The 16,597-nt window shown below is 26.1% G+C and overlaps 1 protein-coding gene across 1 annotated transcript in view; it reads left to right on the top strand.

Annotated features, from left to right (window-relative positions):
- Positions 1-16,360, top strand: part of LOC129615115 (uncharacterized) — a 66,129-nt gene extending 49,769 nt beyond the window's left edge. Inside the window, exon 2 of the mRNA XM_055530191.1 lies at positions 16,280-16,360. Within this exon, the coding sequence (XP_055386166.1) occupies positions 16,280-16,360 (81 nt within the window). The remainder of the gene's footprint in view (positions 1-16,279) is intronic.
- The last annotated feature ends 237 nt before the right edge of the window (positions 16,361-16,597 follow it).

Consider the following 16,597-nt stretch of genomic DNA (forward strand, 5'->3'; position numbering starts at 1 on the left):
GTCATCTGTGTACCACCAGTATTTGCGAAGACAACTCTTTTAATTCCTGCATTTAAAAAGCGAGCTTTAATAATGGAACTATTATAAAAACAAATAAAACTTAGTGACAGAAATCATAAACTGATTATTAGTTTGATCCATACAAAAGGTTTTTAAATCTAGAAATTATAATTTTAAGTTTTTGAATATAATTATTATTATATTGAATATAGAATTATTATTATTTCATTTTGTAAGAAAAAACTTTCAAATATTTGAAATAGCTTGTGTTTTACAAAAAAGATAATAAAGACTCGTTTAAAATTTGTTAAATTTAAAAAAAAGTGAAATTTCTGTACGATATTTTACAAACACCTGTTATTGTAACAAAACCACTCTCTTAAAAAGTTTGTAAAACATTTTCTGTTTGGTCAAATATATGAAATATGTGCCTAAAAATATGTAATCTGTACCAAATTCTCGCACTGTGTAAAAATCAAAATTGTATGAGATGGATTATTATTGCACTAAATTTTTTTTTTTCAAAATTAAAGTGACATTTGAATATCTACAAAACTAAATAAGATTACATATTTTGACATGTCAAAATCATCCTCAAAAACCTCTGAAAGTGTTTTGAAGTAAGAAGTCACGAAAGTGGCGTAGGGATATAGCATCCAGACGACGAAATGTCTTCAACGGTTAATGTACAAATTGTTGTACAATTACACAACAAGTTTTTGGAATAATAGAAAAGTTTAATTCGAAACACTGTGATATTTTCATATATATATATTTTAAGTATGGAAATTTTGTTATAATATGAAGGTGTACTTTTATGCAATAATTTCTTTTTTAAGGCGGGTAAGCAATGTGTTTTTCATAGTTCGTTGACCTATAATATTTTATTACTCTAAGCATAGAAAAGCATGCTTCTTTAGTATTGATAACATGTTTTTAACGCAATTTTTTCCATAATGTGCACAAAACTTGAAAATTTTTTTTTAAGAAATTATTTCGCGCACCAACGTTAAAAAGTTCTCAATATCAAAAAATTAAACGCCATTATAATGTCATTAGAGTTTTTTTTGTTAGAAAGGCAACGATGTATGTTAAATATGCTTCTTAGTACACCATAATAATAATCAAGGCGCTAGTATTCGAAAATCGTACGGCAAAAGTTTTTTGGCTTTAAAGTGGGCACAAAGATGCAAAAGGAAATATTATAAACATGAAATAGAATCACTTATATTATTTTGAAACATAAGTTTATAAATAAAACCTTTAATTCCATTGGAAATGTTACAAACCCTAAAATAGAATAATTTCTCGAATAACTTGTGAATAATTCAAAAAGTTATTTAAGCGCGAAGAATTGGATTTGAAAGTATTGCATTTCAGTATAAAACCAAAGTGCAATATTGCGTATGACATAAAACTCTGCTAAGTTTTACGCGATAAGAAATTTACAGGCAAGTCTAAACATAATTCGTGTAGTAAATTGATAGTAAATAATAATTTTTATTGTTTTTTTTCCAGAGAATAAAAAAGTATGACTTTTGTCTGTGAACTAAACAACACGAGAGATATATTTTTTTTTCCTTCATCTTTTTCATATATTTTATTTATTTAAAGCATGAAAAATTTTACTTAATTAGTTTTAAATACTTATGTGATGTTAGTTGCTATTAAAACGAGATCAGGAAAACTCAAATGAATTGAATAGAAAAAATTATTATTACTTTTAGATAGAAGTTTAAAATTCGAGTCTTCGAGCGAAAATTTCAGATCATTTTAAAAACAAAAAATAACTTCAAAAGAGGTAAATAACTATAATCTAAATTTTATGTTGACCTTTCTGCATATTTAGTTATTGCTGCACTAAGAAAACTTCATATACACAACATTACTTTTAAGCAAATACTGATTCAAATTTTTAGCACTTTTCCAAAAAAAAATTGAAAAAAAAGTGTTTATTAGTTTAACTCTATACGTCCGTCCGTCAATCCGTGATCTAGTATAGACAAGCATTAAACTGACAAAGTGATCGTTGAAATTAGCCTTTATCTGAAATCCTTTTTTTCAAATTTTTTATATGATTTTTATTCTGGGCGGTACTATCACATATTATTAGTTTTTTTAACTCACTACTTAAGCGTCTACCTCCACAATTATCTTACCGCTTCTTTGAATTTTTTTCATTTGCTCATCCTAATGTATGCAAATATTTGATATATCTCATTATGTGAATGACAGTAAGACTATCTTCATTATAGCATAAATTGACATTTCTACAATGTACAGTTTTTGGTAACGTTTTACAAAAGTATTGCGATAGTAGTTTTCGTATTCAGTAGCACCAACGTAGATGTAGCTAAAAAATTTTGTATACTTTTTTATAAAATTTTGAAATTTAGGTACACTACATTGTTCTTAATTTTCAATGATAAAATCACGACTGACAGAAATACTGATGAGAAATCACACATATTTTTTTAATATCAAAGATAAAATAGATACAAACTAGAATTGAATGCCAAATCTCATATTCAGTCTAGACAGATATTCAATTTTCACAACTTATATTTTGCCATCTATAGCAATATTTTCAATAAAAAAAATACTATAGAAATAACAAGTTGGATACTTGTAAAATCGCTAATACAGTGTTACAACAAAAATGTAGTAAGCAGTTTTAATAACGTAATTTTATTTACCCTAAATTAATTTGACAGTAATTCTTTCTCTATTATAATAATTAATGAAGACTTAACTTAACTATTCAAGCTAAAAGTGCTTCTTTACAAACCATTGGTTTGAATCAATCTCATTTAAACGAATATTTTTCTACTCTAAAAAACCATTGGCTGCATCACAATAAATTTTAGCCCTCATTTATAACCACATTAAAGTCAGACACGATCCTTCTCTAAACCTTATTTACCCTAATTTAATTTTATACACATTAACTTCGGATTAATTCAACACATGCTTGTTACTTGCAAAACGTTAGAAACAATTCAAATCCATTCTTTAAAAAAACTTTTTGTTACAACTAGATTTCATTTCAGCTTTCTAAATTAATGATATTTTCAATAATTTCTTTTTTTAACACATTACTTTTTTCCGACCGCATTATGAATACAATGTAGATTATGTGATGGCAATAAATTTGGGGTGTCAAGTTTTCGGTGGGAACGCAGTTCTCTATAGGGCAGTGTAAATAAACTATTTTTAGCAACCTGTCGGTCTGTGTGTGCACGCGTGTATCTCAAATGCTCCTGAAATTTTATATGTATATATATTTCGACTATGTTTTCAACTTTTGGGATATATCAGGCCTCGGAAACTAGACCTTTTAACGGGTCTGTTTTACATTTTTGATCATTTTGAAGAAAATATTCACAGTTTTTTAGCCTTTATTTATTCTGGGGTTTCTTATCGCTTTATTTAAAATTAATTTAGAAAAAAATTCACCCTTTTGTTAAAACGTTTAACTTTAACCTCCGTTACATTAAAGTTTTCAGTGCTGTTTATAAATTTTGACTGAGTATTGCAAATAACTTCTGAAACTGAAGCAACAAAGAAAAAAAAAATAGTAACCTATTTTAGTTGGATAACAAATTAAACTTAAATGTATGCAAACTTTCCCACACGAATTACAAATCAAAATTTTCCAAACTTTCTACTTGCATATACCAAAAAACTACACAATAGTATAATATCTGCGCACATATATGTATGTGTATAATATAGGTACATACTATATTATTTAATTAAAACTTCTAAAAGCAATTAACGACTTTATTTCTATACTGAATTTGAAAATTTCGAAATATGTAATTATTGTAAATTTCTCAATGTGTTGAAAAAAATGAATAGTTGTTTAGATTAAATTAGATTTGAGTTTGGCAGCAATCATATTGTAACTTTCAGCCTTTTAAGAATTTCCGTCAGAATTATACTTTCTAAGAGATACATATTTATTCAAATACGAGTATTGCTCTTAATTTCAAATATTGCTCATAAGGTGGTAATTTTGTTAAGGTTCAATTACTGGAAAAAAATTGACAAACTCAGGTAAAAATTTTCATGGGCATGTATTTGATCTAAACTTAGCGAACAAGAAATAAACACCATTTAAGAAACGGCTGAAATTATGATTTTCAGTATCAAAATGATCACTTATCTTGTTAAATATTTTTACCGACCGTATTGTGTAAACAATAGGTAGGTTATGTGATGGCAACAAATTTTGCATATCGAGTTTTCGGTGGGTACGTACTTCTCCATAGTAGGGAAGTGTAAATAAACTATTTTTAGCAACCTGTCGGTCTGTCAGTCTGTGTGTGTACGCGTGTATCTCAAGTTCGGCTGAACCGATTTTGATGAAATTTTATATGTAAGTTTATTTCCACCATGGCACGGATTGATCAACTTTTGGTATATATCAGGAATCGGGAACTGCACTTTTTAGCGGGCCTGTTTTACATTTTTGAACATTTTGAAGAAAATATTTAACCAATTTACTTGAAATTTAATATATAAGCTCAGCTCGACCGTCCGCGAAAATTCCTATGTTTTGGAAGAAATCAGGCATCGGCAACTAGACGTTTACTACGGGCCAAATATACATTTTTGTGTATATAAAGAGAAATAATTGACCGATTTCATTGAAATTTAATATTTGAATTCCTCGTATTAAAGCAATGAACATGTAAATTTTTTGGAAAGATCAGGGCACGAAAACTAATCTGCGGGCCGATTTTACATTTTTCACCATATCTACGGAACGAATTGATGGAATTTCTTGAAATTTGATGTTTGAGTTCTGGTTGTTACCGAAACTAACTGGTGAGCATTTCAGGGAATTCGGGTAGCACAAAGCGAAACTCTACTAAGAGCCAAATTTACATTTTTTTAGGTATGTTAACTATAAGCTTACTAATGTCCTAAAAATTGGAAAGAAGTATTTAATAGAAATTTTTATAATATTCTGTAACACTTTCACTTAACTAGACAATATACAATGCGGTCGGTTATGTGCTGACCACATCAGATTTTTTTTTAACCGATCGACAATCTTCTAGAGTAGTTTTTTTTTCAATCACATGTTTGCAACGCCTTTTTGGAATATTCTTCTTTTTTGAAATATAAAAAAATACGAAATTACAATTCCTAGTACCAAAGAAATATTTTGTTAAATATTGTGAAGTGATCGAGAAATTAACATCAAGACCGTTTAAATTACAATTTATTTAAACTTTAACTTTTTGGTATTTTTAAAGTTTTCGTTCATATTTTCTATACACAGTTGAAAAACAACCAACACCAAAAATATTAACTTCTAATAAATAACTTTTCAACATTTTACAGTCAAAATTTTCACTTCTGGGGAAGTTAATTAAATTTTTTTTAATTGAAAACTGAAAATTAAAATCTAAAATAAACTAAAAATAAAATAATAAAAATGGTTACAAAAATAAGACAAAAAAAAAGTTAAAGGTTAAATCCATTCCACCACTCCGCACACACCCGTTCGTTGTAAACACCAGCAACAATAAAAAGTCTCTATTTACCGTTTATGTTTTTTTACTTGTATGTATCTATACGAATACTTCTATATACCAAAGTAATAGGGATGTTAAAATTTTTGTTTTTAAATTAATTTCAATTTTAAATGTAAAATTAAATTCACTTCTTTTAATATTTTTCTCCGGCTATTTTTTTTGAATTATTTTGTTCGTAAAAGAAAACATTTTTATTTTTGTTCCCCGAAAAAATTCCAGTTTTTAATGCTTGGGTCTTAAGAGTGCTTTCATAAACAAGGAGAAAATAATAACATAAAATCATTTTGCTCTTTTCAATATTTTAAAAAAGAAATAATTTTTAGAAAAATTTCTTGTGTTTTCACAAGCGGAAGTATTCGTCTTTTATATTTCACACTTTAAAAATTACACTATCCTTCCATTTATAATACTTTTGCTTTAATGTAAATAACAACAATACAACTACAAGCGTACATAGGGTAAATCGTAAGTATAAATTCTTTAAAATAATATGTACAACATACAAATATATGTATATGCATATTGTACTTATACATTTGAAAATTATATTGAAAAATAATTTAAAATTTTTGTTCCATTTATACAGCCAACATTACTTTAGTAGAAAGAAATAATTGGAGCGATCATCATCGAGAAAGGTATCAAGTTTATTTTTATATATACATATGTATGTACATATCTACATAATTATTATATTGTATAAAAAAAATACAATATAAAAACTGAGAAACTTTTGTTAAAGTCCTAAATTTTTTTTGTAAGAAAACTTTTCAAAGAAAAAGGGGAACAAAAAAAATTGAGAGTGAAAGAAAGGAATTCAAGGTTACTTTTTTTTTGCTCTTTTTTTTAGTTGTTAATTCTATTAAATATTTTAAAAGGAAACAATGACCGTATACTAAATGCGTAATAATTAAGATTTTTGTTAAAAGGATCGGTGCTCTTAATATTATCAATAGAAACTCTTATATTAGAAGAATGAAAAGAACATTCATTTCAAACGAATTATATTTGTATTTAAAAAGGAAATGATGTGGTCAACACATAACCCATTCTTAGAATGTTGCATAACATTATGGAAATATCGTTTAATCAAAAATATGTTTCATTGTCGTGTTGTCAGAGAAAACTTATACAAGTACAAAATTTCAGGAAAATTTGTTGATATTTTCTCAGAAATAATCAAAAAGAATAAATTGGTTTGTAACAAAGGCCTTGTTCCGAAACTTGAAATATCCAAAAAGTTAATCAATCGGTCATCTGATAGTACAGAAGCTCACAGACATACAAGCGGAGAGACGAACAGATAGACAGGCACACAGACAGACTAATTTCCGGAAATAGTTTATTTAGGGTTACCCGCTACGTTCGAAAATTACTGCTATCATAAAACCTTCTATATTATATGCAATGCGATTAGTAAAATAAAAATCTGATGTGATCAGCATATAACCGACCGCAAAGAGTATCGCCCAGAAGATAATGAAAATATCTTTTGAACACTTCCTTTCAATTTTAAGGAAGTTAGCAATCTTTTATATAACTTACCTAGAAAAGTGTAAATTTGTCTCTTAGTACAATTGGCTCTTGTAAAGTCAATTCAATCGGTAGATATGGTAAAAAATGTAAAATCGACCCCCAGTTTCGTTTCCGATTTCTGATCTTTCGAAAAAATTTAAAAATAATATGCCGAATTTAAATATTAATTTGATTGACATTCAAATAATTGACCGATTCACCGACATCTCTCTAAAGATAGTTTATTTACGCTTTCCTATATATTGAGAAGTGCGCTTCCATCGAAAACTCGACATTAAAAATTTGTTGCCACCGCATAACCTCCCTTTGTATATGCAATGCCGACCGCATTAAAAAGAGAAAACACGCGGAATAATTAAGTTTGCTGTGAGTAAATATTAACTTGAAGCAACACAAAAATAAAACTGTGTTGAAAATAAATTATTTACAACTACAATTAATTATTTATATGTTAAAGCTGAGAGCAACAATTACCTGGGGCTTATTAGTTTTTGAAATGCCTGACAGGTTGGTAGTTTCTTTACCTTATTTGAAATTCGAACCCATATTATTATGTATGTACATAGCTTTATTCATCGACTTGAAAAATTAATTTAAAAAATTAGTTTTCATAATTTTAGTTTTATTGCAAAAATATTCTCAGGAAGCTCATACTTTTTTTAGCAGATTCTGACAGAAATAAATTAATTTAAAAATTAAACAATTTTATTAAATTTTATAAATTTAATATTAAAATTACAAATTTAATATTAAAAATCAATTTTTACTTTATAAACAACAACATTGCTTTGAAATTTCAGAAACAATGTAAGACGTCTGTTTTCGATTTAGCAAAAAGTATTATAATCGAAAACTTTATAATTTTTTAAAGGCTTTTCTACTTATAAAAATTATTAGTATGTCAGTGCAACTTTCTTTTGAAAAAAGAATAAATATTTTATTTTACGGCCTCCCATAGGTAGTATTAATTTTAATTGACTCATTTTAAAGCGTATCCTGTACATTATATTTATAAGTTATTGTATTAATTTTACATCTTCTAAATGCAAATGTACATGTGTATGTATTTGTACAATATGTCTAATCTATTTAAAGCAATACAATAAATTTAAAACAATCCAATAAGTTTTTGATTTTAAAATAATTTAATTGTTATTGATAAAGAAAGCTATTACTTGTTTTTAATAGAACGTTCAAATTTTGCCTATTTTTTAAAATTCCCCGCTAAAGCAACGTAACTTGGGCACACATTTTACAGCAATGTTTAGTCTAGGTATCTTGTTTTATAAATTTAGCGTGAAAAATTGGTTTCTTGAGGTCTTTTGAACTAACATCATAGTCAAATTCATAGTAGTCGTAGTAAAATCGTTGATTATGCATTTTGAAATTTTTTCGCAATAAAATCATCGTCACTTTTCGTTTAATTTGATTAGAACGACACTTTCTTCAAGACCCCTTTCTAAATATTATCCTCTTTTAAAAGTCGTGATATTAAATTTTTTCGAAAAAAATATGTATTCATATATAAAATGTTACGCAATCAATTATTCAATTCAACTATTGTATGTATAGATATTTTGTTGCAATAATATTTTGTTCTTCTCTAGTTGGATCTATTTATATTAAGAAGGAAAAAATCGTTCAAAAACTAAAATCTATGAGTTTGTTTTAAATACCTGTTTAACAATGCTGACATCGTTTAAGAATAAGAAAATCCAAACGGCTAAGAATTTCTTCAAAAATTGTGTAACCAATTGTATTGTAATTGCTGTTCATGCTTTGCTATATTAAATTTATGAAAAAGATACATAAGTTGGCTAGAAGAAATAAAATAAACGGTAAAATTACGCAAATTATATTTTTTACAAAATGGAAAATGAGTACGACAGATATACCCGCAATTTTCATTTAAAATATGAAAGTGGTATGTGTGATCTGAAATTATATAATGAAACGTTCTTAAGAGATAGAAAATTCAAGAAAACAAGAAAAAGGTAATAATAAAATTAAAAACTTCAAACAAAAACAGAAAAAGAGAACAAAATGTTAAACGAGCCTTTAAAAAAAAACTTTAGTTGCCCAAGATGCTTTGTTCTCCTCCTTTACTTTATAATGTGCCATTATCTACCTACTCATTTCATTTTTTTAAACGTTTGTTGTATTTTAAAGTCACCAAAAGTTTAAAGTTTTGAAATCATAATAGATGCTTTACTTTTTTAAACTTTTTTTTAAAGAGAAAGTACTAAAAAAAGAAGGTAAAATTTTTGTTTAACATTTGATAATCTAGTTACGAAGACATTTAACTTAGCAAAGGTAGTTATTTAACAGATGGTGTGTTAAAAGAAATTCTTTTTAACTTAAGTGTTACTTACTAACTTTTGTCTTTATTTCATTACAGAAACATAAAAAAACAGACAAAAAATAAACGAAAAAAAAACCACTTTTAAATATTCTTTGGGGAAAAGTTTCATTATTATAAAAAGGATTGAAAAGGAACAGAAGAAATTTTGAAAGTCATTGGCTCTTAATTGTAAACCTTCATTTTAAGTGTATATTCAAATTTTTTGTTATTTTCGTTTTATTATTTTGTATGGAGAAACAAAAAAGTAGCCAGTGTAATGTTAATAACCGAACTTAATTAAGAAATATGTAGGCAAGATATTAAAAAATATTTCATTTTAAATGATATGCTTGAAACTTTTCACATTTAAATGATGTGAATCACTTTTAAACATCTGATCAATATAAATAATAAGAAAAAAATGTTTGCATTTGTGTAATTATGAAATGGCAACACAAGTATAAGAACATACGCCTTATTAGAAAATATCTCGATAACTACAGTATATTTTTGGCTTAGATGAGGTTCTTAAATTATCATAATATTGGGGCTTACATATTCTGAGTATCGAGTCACAAACCAATTCATACATGTGATTCGTACTGAAATCTGAAACTTTTACGAATAATGTCAATATCACTTAGTGAATTGATAACAAGCCTCATTTTTGAGAATAAGCAGAATTTTTTGATATAAATTCATATACACGAATATAGTTTTGTAAGTAGGAATTTTAACTTTCAAATTTTTTGCTATTTATTTTTTTCTTATACGTTATTCTCTCTAATATAATTCTGTTATACATTATTCATATTTTTTAGAACTTATTACTGTCATTAAATTAAACTTAAATCTTAGAAGCTTTTAAAAACCGTTTATTTATTTCCGTTAAAATAATGTCGAATCTAACTCATAAATCTGCCGTTATATAAGTACTCGTATACAAAAATTTTAATTATGAAAAATCTGAGAAGATTACACGTGACTAACTTATAATATAACAATTTTCCTTGAAATTTAATATTTAAATTCCAGGTGTTAAAACCATGAACTTACAAATTTATTGCCATTATCAGAGCCCATACGAACTAGATTCTGATTTTACATTTTTTTGACGAAATTCCTTGAAAAATCATATTTGAGTTCTCTTTCCTACCTTAAGTACGTTTTTAAGGATTGAATAAAGTGAACCTGCTCTAAGACTTAAAATTACACTTTTCTTGGTGTATTAACTAAAAGTTCTCTAACGCTAAGTTTACTAACATTTTTCTTAATCTTTAATAACATTTTCGTTAAACTCTTACCGTCTATAAGAAAAGCGATATTAACACTTTAAAAAAAAATGAATTTTTGATAACCTGTTAATTTCAAGGACTATTTTGTCAATGTAATTCTTTATTAACCTTTTCGCGGTAGAAAAAGTCAATGACAACTGTTTGCAGATTCTAAAACATTTTTGTGGTTTCGATGCAATGTATGGTCAAAAAATGGTATTGTCATGACTTTTAGGCTATATAACGTTTTTAGAGAGGAGAAGTAAAAATTTTCTTTTAAGAAAATAAGTTTCTAGCAAAGATCTATTTATGTATGTGAAATTTCAGCGTCTATCTTCAATGGTGTAGAAGTCTTTCAAAAAGATACCCGAACGAACAGACGGAGGAAATTAAAGAACAATTGCTATTTTATATATTTTATGCTGCTAGGGTATCGATTACAGGAACATGCAAATTCTACTAGTCAAAATTGAAGTACTTGCAATTTTGAGTTTTGGCTGAAAGACCCTTCTTAATCATCAAATTCCTGAAGATATTAATCTTTTCGGTAACAGCTTTACATTCTCATAAAAATTTTTATACCAAAATAGGTTTGGGATTTGTTGTTTTTAAATTTTTCGGAATTAAAAAACATATACAACTATCGCAAATATTAACTAAAATATATTAATATTTAGAACTTTTTTTTAAATTAATATATCCTTTACTAAGATGCAGAGTACTCGTATAATACGACGAAACAATAATTTATTAATTTCCTTAAACTTATTATATTTATGTGTTCGTAATAGTTCGTTTAAATCGAAATTGTACACTGAAAAAAAATTTGCGGTAGCAGCCATATTTTTGCCATGCTATTTGCAAAAAAAATAGCTCATATCGGTATAGTGGTGTTAAATACTAAAATTCTAAATAGAGAATGTGCTGAATTCTCTTGTGATATAAGGAATTTTCCAATTGCCCTTTCAAATTCTGAAATATCTCATGTCAAACTCTACTATAAATTATATTGGAAATATTGACGTATAAGGTTTAATATATTCTTATTTTCTAAAACAATTAAATTTTATAATAAGAAAATTTAATATTGTCTTCTTTGATATATGTTAAAGAAAATTATTAAAAACAATTGCAATTTTTGCAATGTCTCATGCTAAATAGCGCCTATTCATATTTGCAATGTCGCAATAGCGCCTATTTATATTTTAAATTTTAAATTTCAATAGAAATTGAAATTGAAGGTTGATTGGAAATGGAAAGTAAAATTTCCAAACATGCTTTCAATTAATATCCGAAAAATAATTTGGGGTATACTAAAAATTTCACCGAAATTTGCAATATACCCCAAGTACACTGAAAAAATAAAATTTTAAAATAAAAGTAGGCATTAAATCTTTGTTAAATTCATTGAAATATTTTATTTTATCTAATTATATAAATATACATACATTATTAACAATATCGAACCAATAAGCTTAATATGTTTCATTAAATAATAAACACTAAGATATTTAAAAAAAATTATAAAATTTAAATTTAGTGTATTTAAAAAATGTAAAAAATTTTATTTGTAAAAAATTAATACTTTTCCAATTCGCTAAAGTGCGTTTAAGCTGATCAATAATTCTTTTCATATCATTTGGCGTTTGTATCTGGTACATACATTTTTGAAGAATGTCCAAATTATTTTTCCACAGATGTATATAAACAATGGCATCTAAATTCTTAATTGTTAAGAAATTGTTAATGGTAAAAAAAAACAAATGAAAATATTTAAATTGCTGGTATTTTACAAATAATAAATTTTTATTAAATCAATTAGATTAAATTTAACTTTTTTTAATCGATTTTATGTTCAAATATTCGGCTCTTAGATATAAAGGTAAACCAACGGAATATAGAAATATGAAGAAAATGCAGATGCTGTTTCATTCTTTTTAAAGCTTAAAACTGAAAAAATTGAAAAACAAAATATGTTTGTTAAACTTAATATATTTCACATTTTTTATGATAGGAGATAATTTTCGATGATAGGAGTCCTCTTCAAACGCTAATTCGTAAAGTCTAAGTTTCATTATATTGGTTAGGTAAAATACTAAACTTAGTAAACTCCTATTAAATGTCAAAAAAAAATTATAGCCGATGAGTAATTAAAATATTTTACACATATGTACATATATTAAAATATTTATTCAAGTTTAAAACTAAAAAATATTCATGAAATAACTTCTCTAATTCCAATAAGTTTTCTCTAATTTTTTTCAAAAATAAAGTTCTTGTTTTTCTTGAGCTCTTGATACTTTTCAGTTCTGAATCTACTACAACACATTCTAATTCTTTTTCATATGTTCTGTTAATTTTTGGGGAGAATTTGTAATTTTTTATTGAATCAACTAGATAAATTTTTACATATTCCAATATTTTAAATAATTTTCAATTTTGAAAATTTTCGTTTAAAATCCATATAACATATACGAGTATACGTAAAATGACTTACAAAAAATCGGAAGACGTTTAATATCTTTTATTTAATTTAATAATTATATTTAAATTTTATTAAATATACATTTTTAATTTAAAAATGAAATTAATATCAATACATACTTCTATACAATATGTCAAACTTTGCACAAAAAATTTGCAAGCTGACTTTTTTTGCATGGCAGAATTCGCCATGCAATATCACAAAATTCTATTACTCGTATAAATTTGCAAAGTGATATGAATACAAAATTCTGTTTCAAAAGATAGTGAAATTCACTACTTTTGTGGACAAGTTTTGCTATTTTATTACAATATTTACCTGTAATAGTAAAACTATTTTACTATTACCTGTAATAGTTTTACTATTACAGGTAAATATTGCCTCATAATTAACTGGTGTTCATGACACCTACAAATAACATAAGTTATGACACAAAAATGCTGCTGCACCTATAACTTTGGAGAAAATTCATCATTATATCTGCAAATTTGGTTTTTGTACAAAAAACATATTTTATTTAAAATACTTTTTGAATAAAATTTAGCTTAGTAATCAATTTCAGATTCTTTTAAATTAAGTAATTAAATTCAATCTAATCAACTAAAATTGTAATCTGAAATATGATTAATACTATGAACTAAACCAGAAAAAAATTTCAGCAACACTGTTTTTTTTAACAATAATTAGGTTGAGAAATTTTATTATGTGTCTACATATTATATTCGGATCAATTATGAATTTCTATTTGTACTTCTAAAAATATTTCATTTGTAAATTACGACCAAAATTTTGTGTACTTATAGATGATTATAAATTTCGAAATATAAATTTTTGTTATAAAAGCCTCGGTCATTACAAAATTCCACTTGTAATTTTCAATTAAAATTTAAAAAATAACTACCTCAGAACTTGTTTTTTAGCACTTTTCCAAAAATTTTTTGAAAAAAAGTGCTTATTGGTTTCACTCTGTCCGTCTGTGGACACTTTTTTTGTTTACAAAACTTCTACACCCTTCTACAACTGAAATTTAATATGTACATAGATTTTTATTAGACACTTTCCGGAGAACAAAATTTTTACCTATCTCCCCCCCTCTAAAAGTTATAACCCCCCAAAACCCTAAAAATGCTATTTTTTAACTATTTGTTGCAGTGAAACCATAAGCATTTTTCAAATTTTGCAAACGCAGAAAGGCAGCGGCTTGCTTCTCCAATCGTGGCACACTATAGTCAAACTTTAAAAAAACAAAATGGCCGTTCAAATTTACCGCTATCTAAAGTCCTTTTTTTCCAAGTTTTTGATGTCGTTTTTCTTCTAGACCTCTGCCTGCAGAAGCTTGAAATTTTTAGACTTGGAGCTTTTAGATATTAATAAGTAGTTCATTTTGCTAGAAGAAAATTTTTTTCCATCTCCACCCCCTCTCGAGTTATCGCCTCTTGAAATTTGTAAAATTTTAATTTTTGACGCCTTATATTTCCGAAACCGCAAGCTTTTTCAAATTTCTGTAAACGCTAAAAGCTAACGATATATTCCATGACATTAAAAAATATAATTATTTTTTTTAACTCATGCAATTAACCATTAAAATCGAGCATTATGTTAATTACCCTCTTTAAATTAAGTTTCACTTTATTTCAAGGACTGCATAAATCGTTAATCCTAAATTTATGCAATCCTAGAAATAGTTACGTATATGAATGAAAATAATTTTAATAGTATGGTAGGTATAAATAGACTGTATTTAAAAGCAGTATTTTCACTTGTTGAAGGGAAAAGTGCTACAATACAAACCATTGGTTTGACCCAACTTTATTATATATTAGAAATAGTTTACATTACATAAGGCAAAATTTCTACAAACGTGTTAATAAAGTTATTATTTTTAACAAAAAAGTTTGCTATTCAGTAAATTCTTGTACTAACTTCAATCCAATTTCAAATTTTGTTTTTATTTATCTTGCAGTCTATTAACATGGCAGAACCAAAATTTTGCACAAACCAATATTGTAACAATGCCATTATTTTGTCAAAAGTAGTTCAAATTATAAAAATCGTTACGGTTAATGTTAAAAGTATTTAAAAGCTACTTGGTCATATCCCAGAAATCGGTTATGATCAACTTGAAATTACTTGAAATTTTTAAAAACATTTTTAATAAATATTTGTATATTAATGTAAAATTTAGATTTGTTCACCCGGTAATGAGAAATATAGAACCTTTTGCTACAAAACATAGCTAAAACTGCCATTTTTTCTAAACCGAATTTGCTATTTTATATTCGTAAATGTTAGAATATGATTAATTGGTGTTCTACTATACAACCACAACAATGCCTGATATTTTACTATGGCAAAATTTGCAATGTTGCAAACGAAATTTTTTCACCAAAACTTATGAAAGTATATGTTCAACATGGTATAAATGACACAAGTTGCGCTATAAGATTGCTATTTTAGCTAAAAAGTGAAAATTTAATATAAAAAAATCATTATTAATTTCAAAGTAAAGTTTGATTATTAATTTCAAATTTTCTTTTAGAATTATTACAATTTTAGATTTTTTTTTGTAAACAATATGATTTTTCTTGTCATACACTGCTATTATCGTTTTGCTATACATTATATTGCAGCCTAATGAAATATAAAACTTTTCGCGCGAATCTTGCAATTTTAGTTTTAAAACTATGAAACAACGCTATAAACGCATTTGGATGTTTTATTGATTTTTTTTTTCAGTGTATAACATTATTTCACTAAATGCTCCTCCCTTTGTAAGTGAAGTTTATATTCTTTTGAAAAGAATTATAACACACAGACTCCTCGTATTTTGCAATTAAACATTTTAATTTACGATAAAACTTAAATTTCTTAATTCTTGTAAAAACTTGTACAATATCAAAAAGTTACTTATTTCAAAACGGCAATAAAAATTAGTAAAAAGGATTTCTTACTTATTTTTCTAATTTTTACAAAAACTTTTGAGAATTATTCACATTACACTAAATACTTATTATAATTATTATTATTGTTATTATTATTACTGTCGTTGTATACAAGATAAACGTAAACGTTTTTTTATATATAATGATAACAGTATAAGCAAATTTTTACACCCGTTTTGGAAAATGATGATAAATTTGATACTCCGTTCTTACAAACATCTCAAGGATCATAATAATACATGTATTATCATGATTGTTGCACAATAAGAAGAATCATTAGCTAGATCCTTCAGGAGTGAAAAAACAGCTTTAGCACTTTAGCTCATCGAAATAAATGATTAATTCTGATAAACGCTTTATGTAATGAACTCGAATCAAAGCTATGAGATTTAAGTTAGCACATTTAAGTCATAAACATGTCATAACTATTGCGTGTCTTATAAAAAAGGTGTAAAAAATTTATGAATTAA

The sequence above is a fragment of the Condylostylus longicornis genome, unplaced genomic scaffold, assembly GCF_029603195.1.
Source record: "Condylostylus longicornis isolate FDR11 unplaced genomic scaffold, ASM2960319v2 ptg000135l, whole genome shotgun sequence".
Classification (NCBI taxonomy): domain Eukaryota; kingdom Metazoa; phylum Arthropoda; class Insecta; order Diptera; family Dolichopodidae; genus Condylostylus; species Condylostylus longicornis.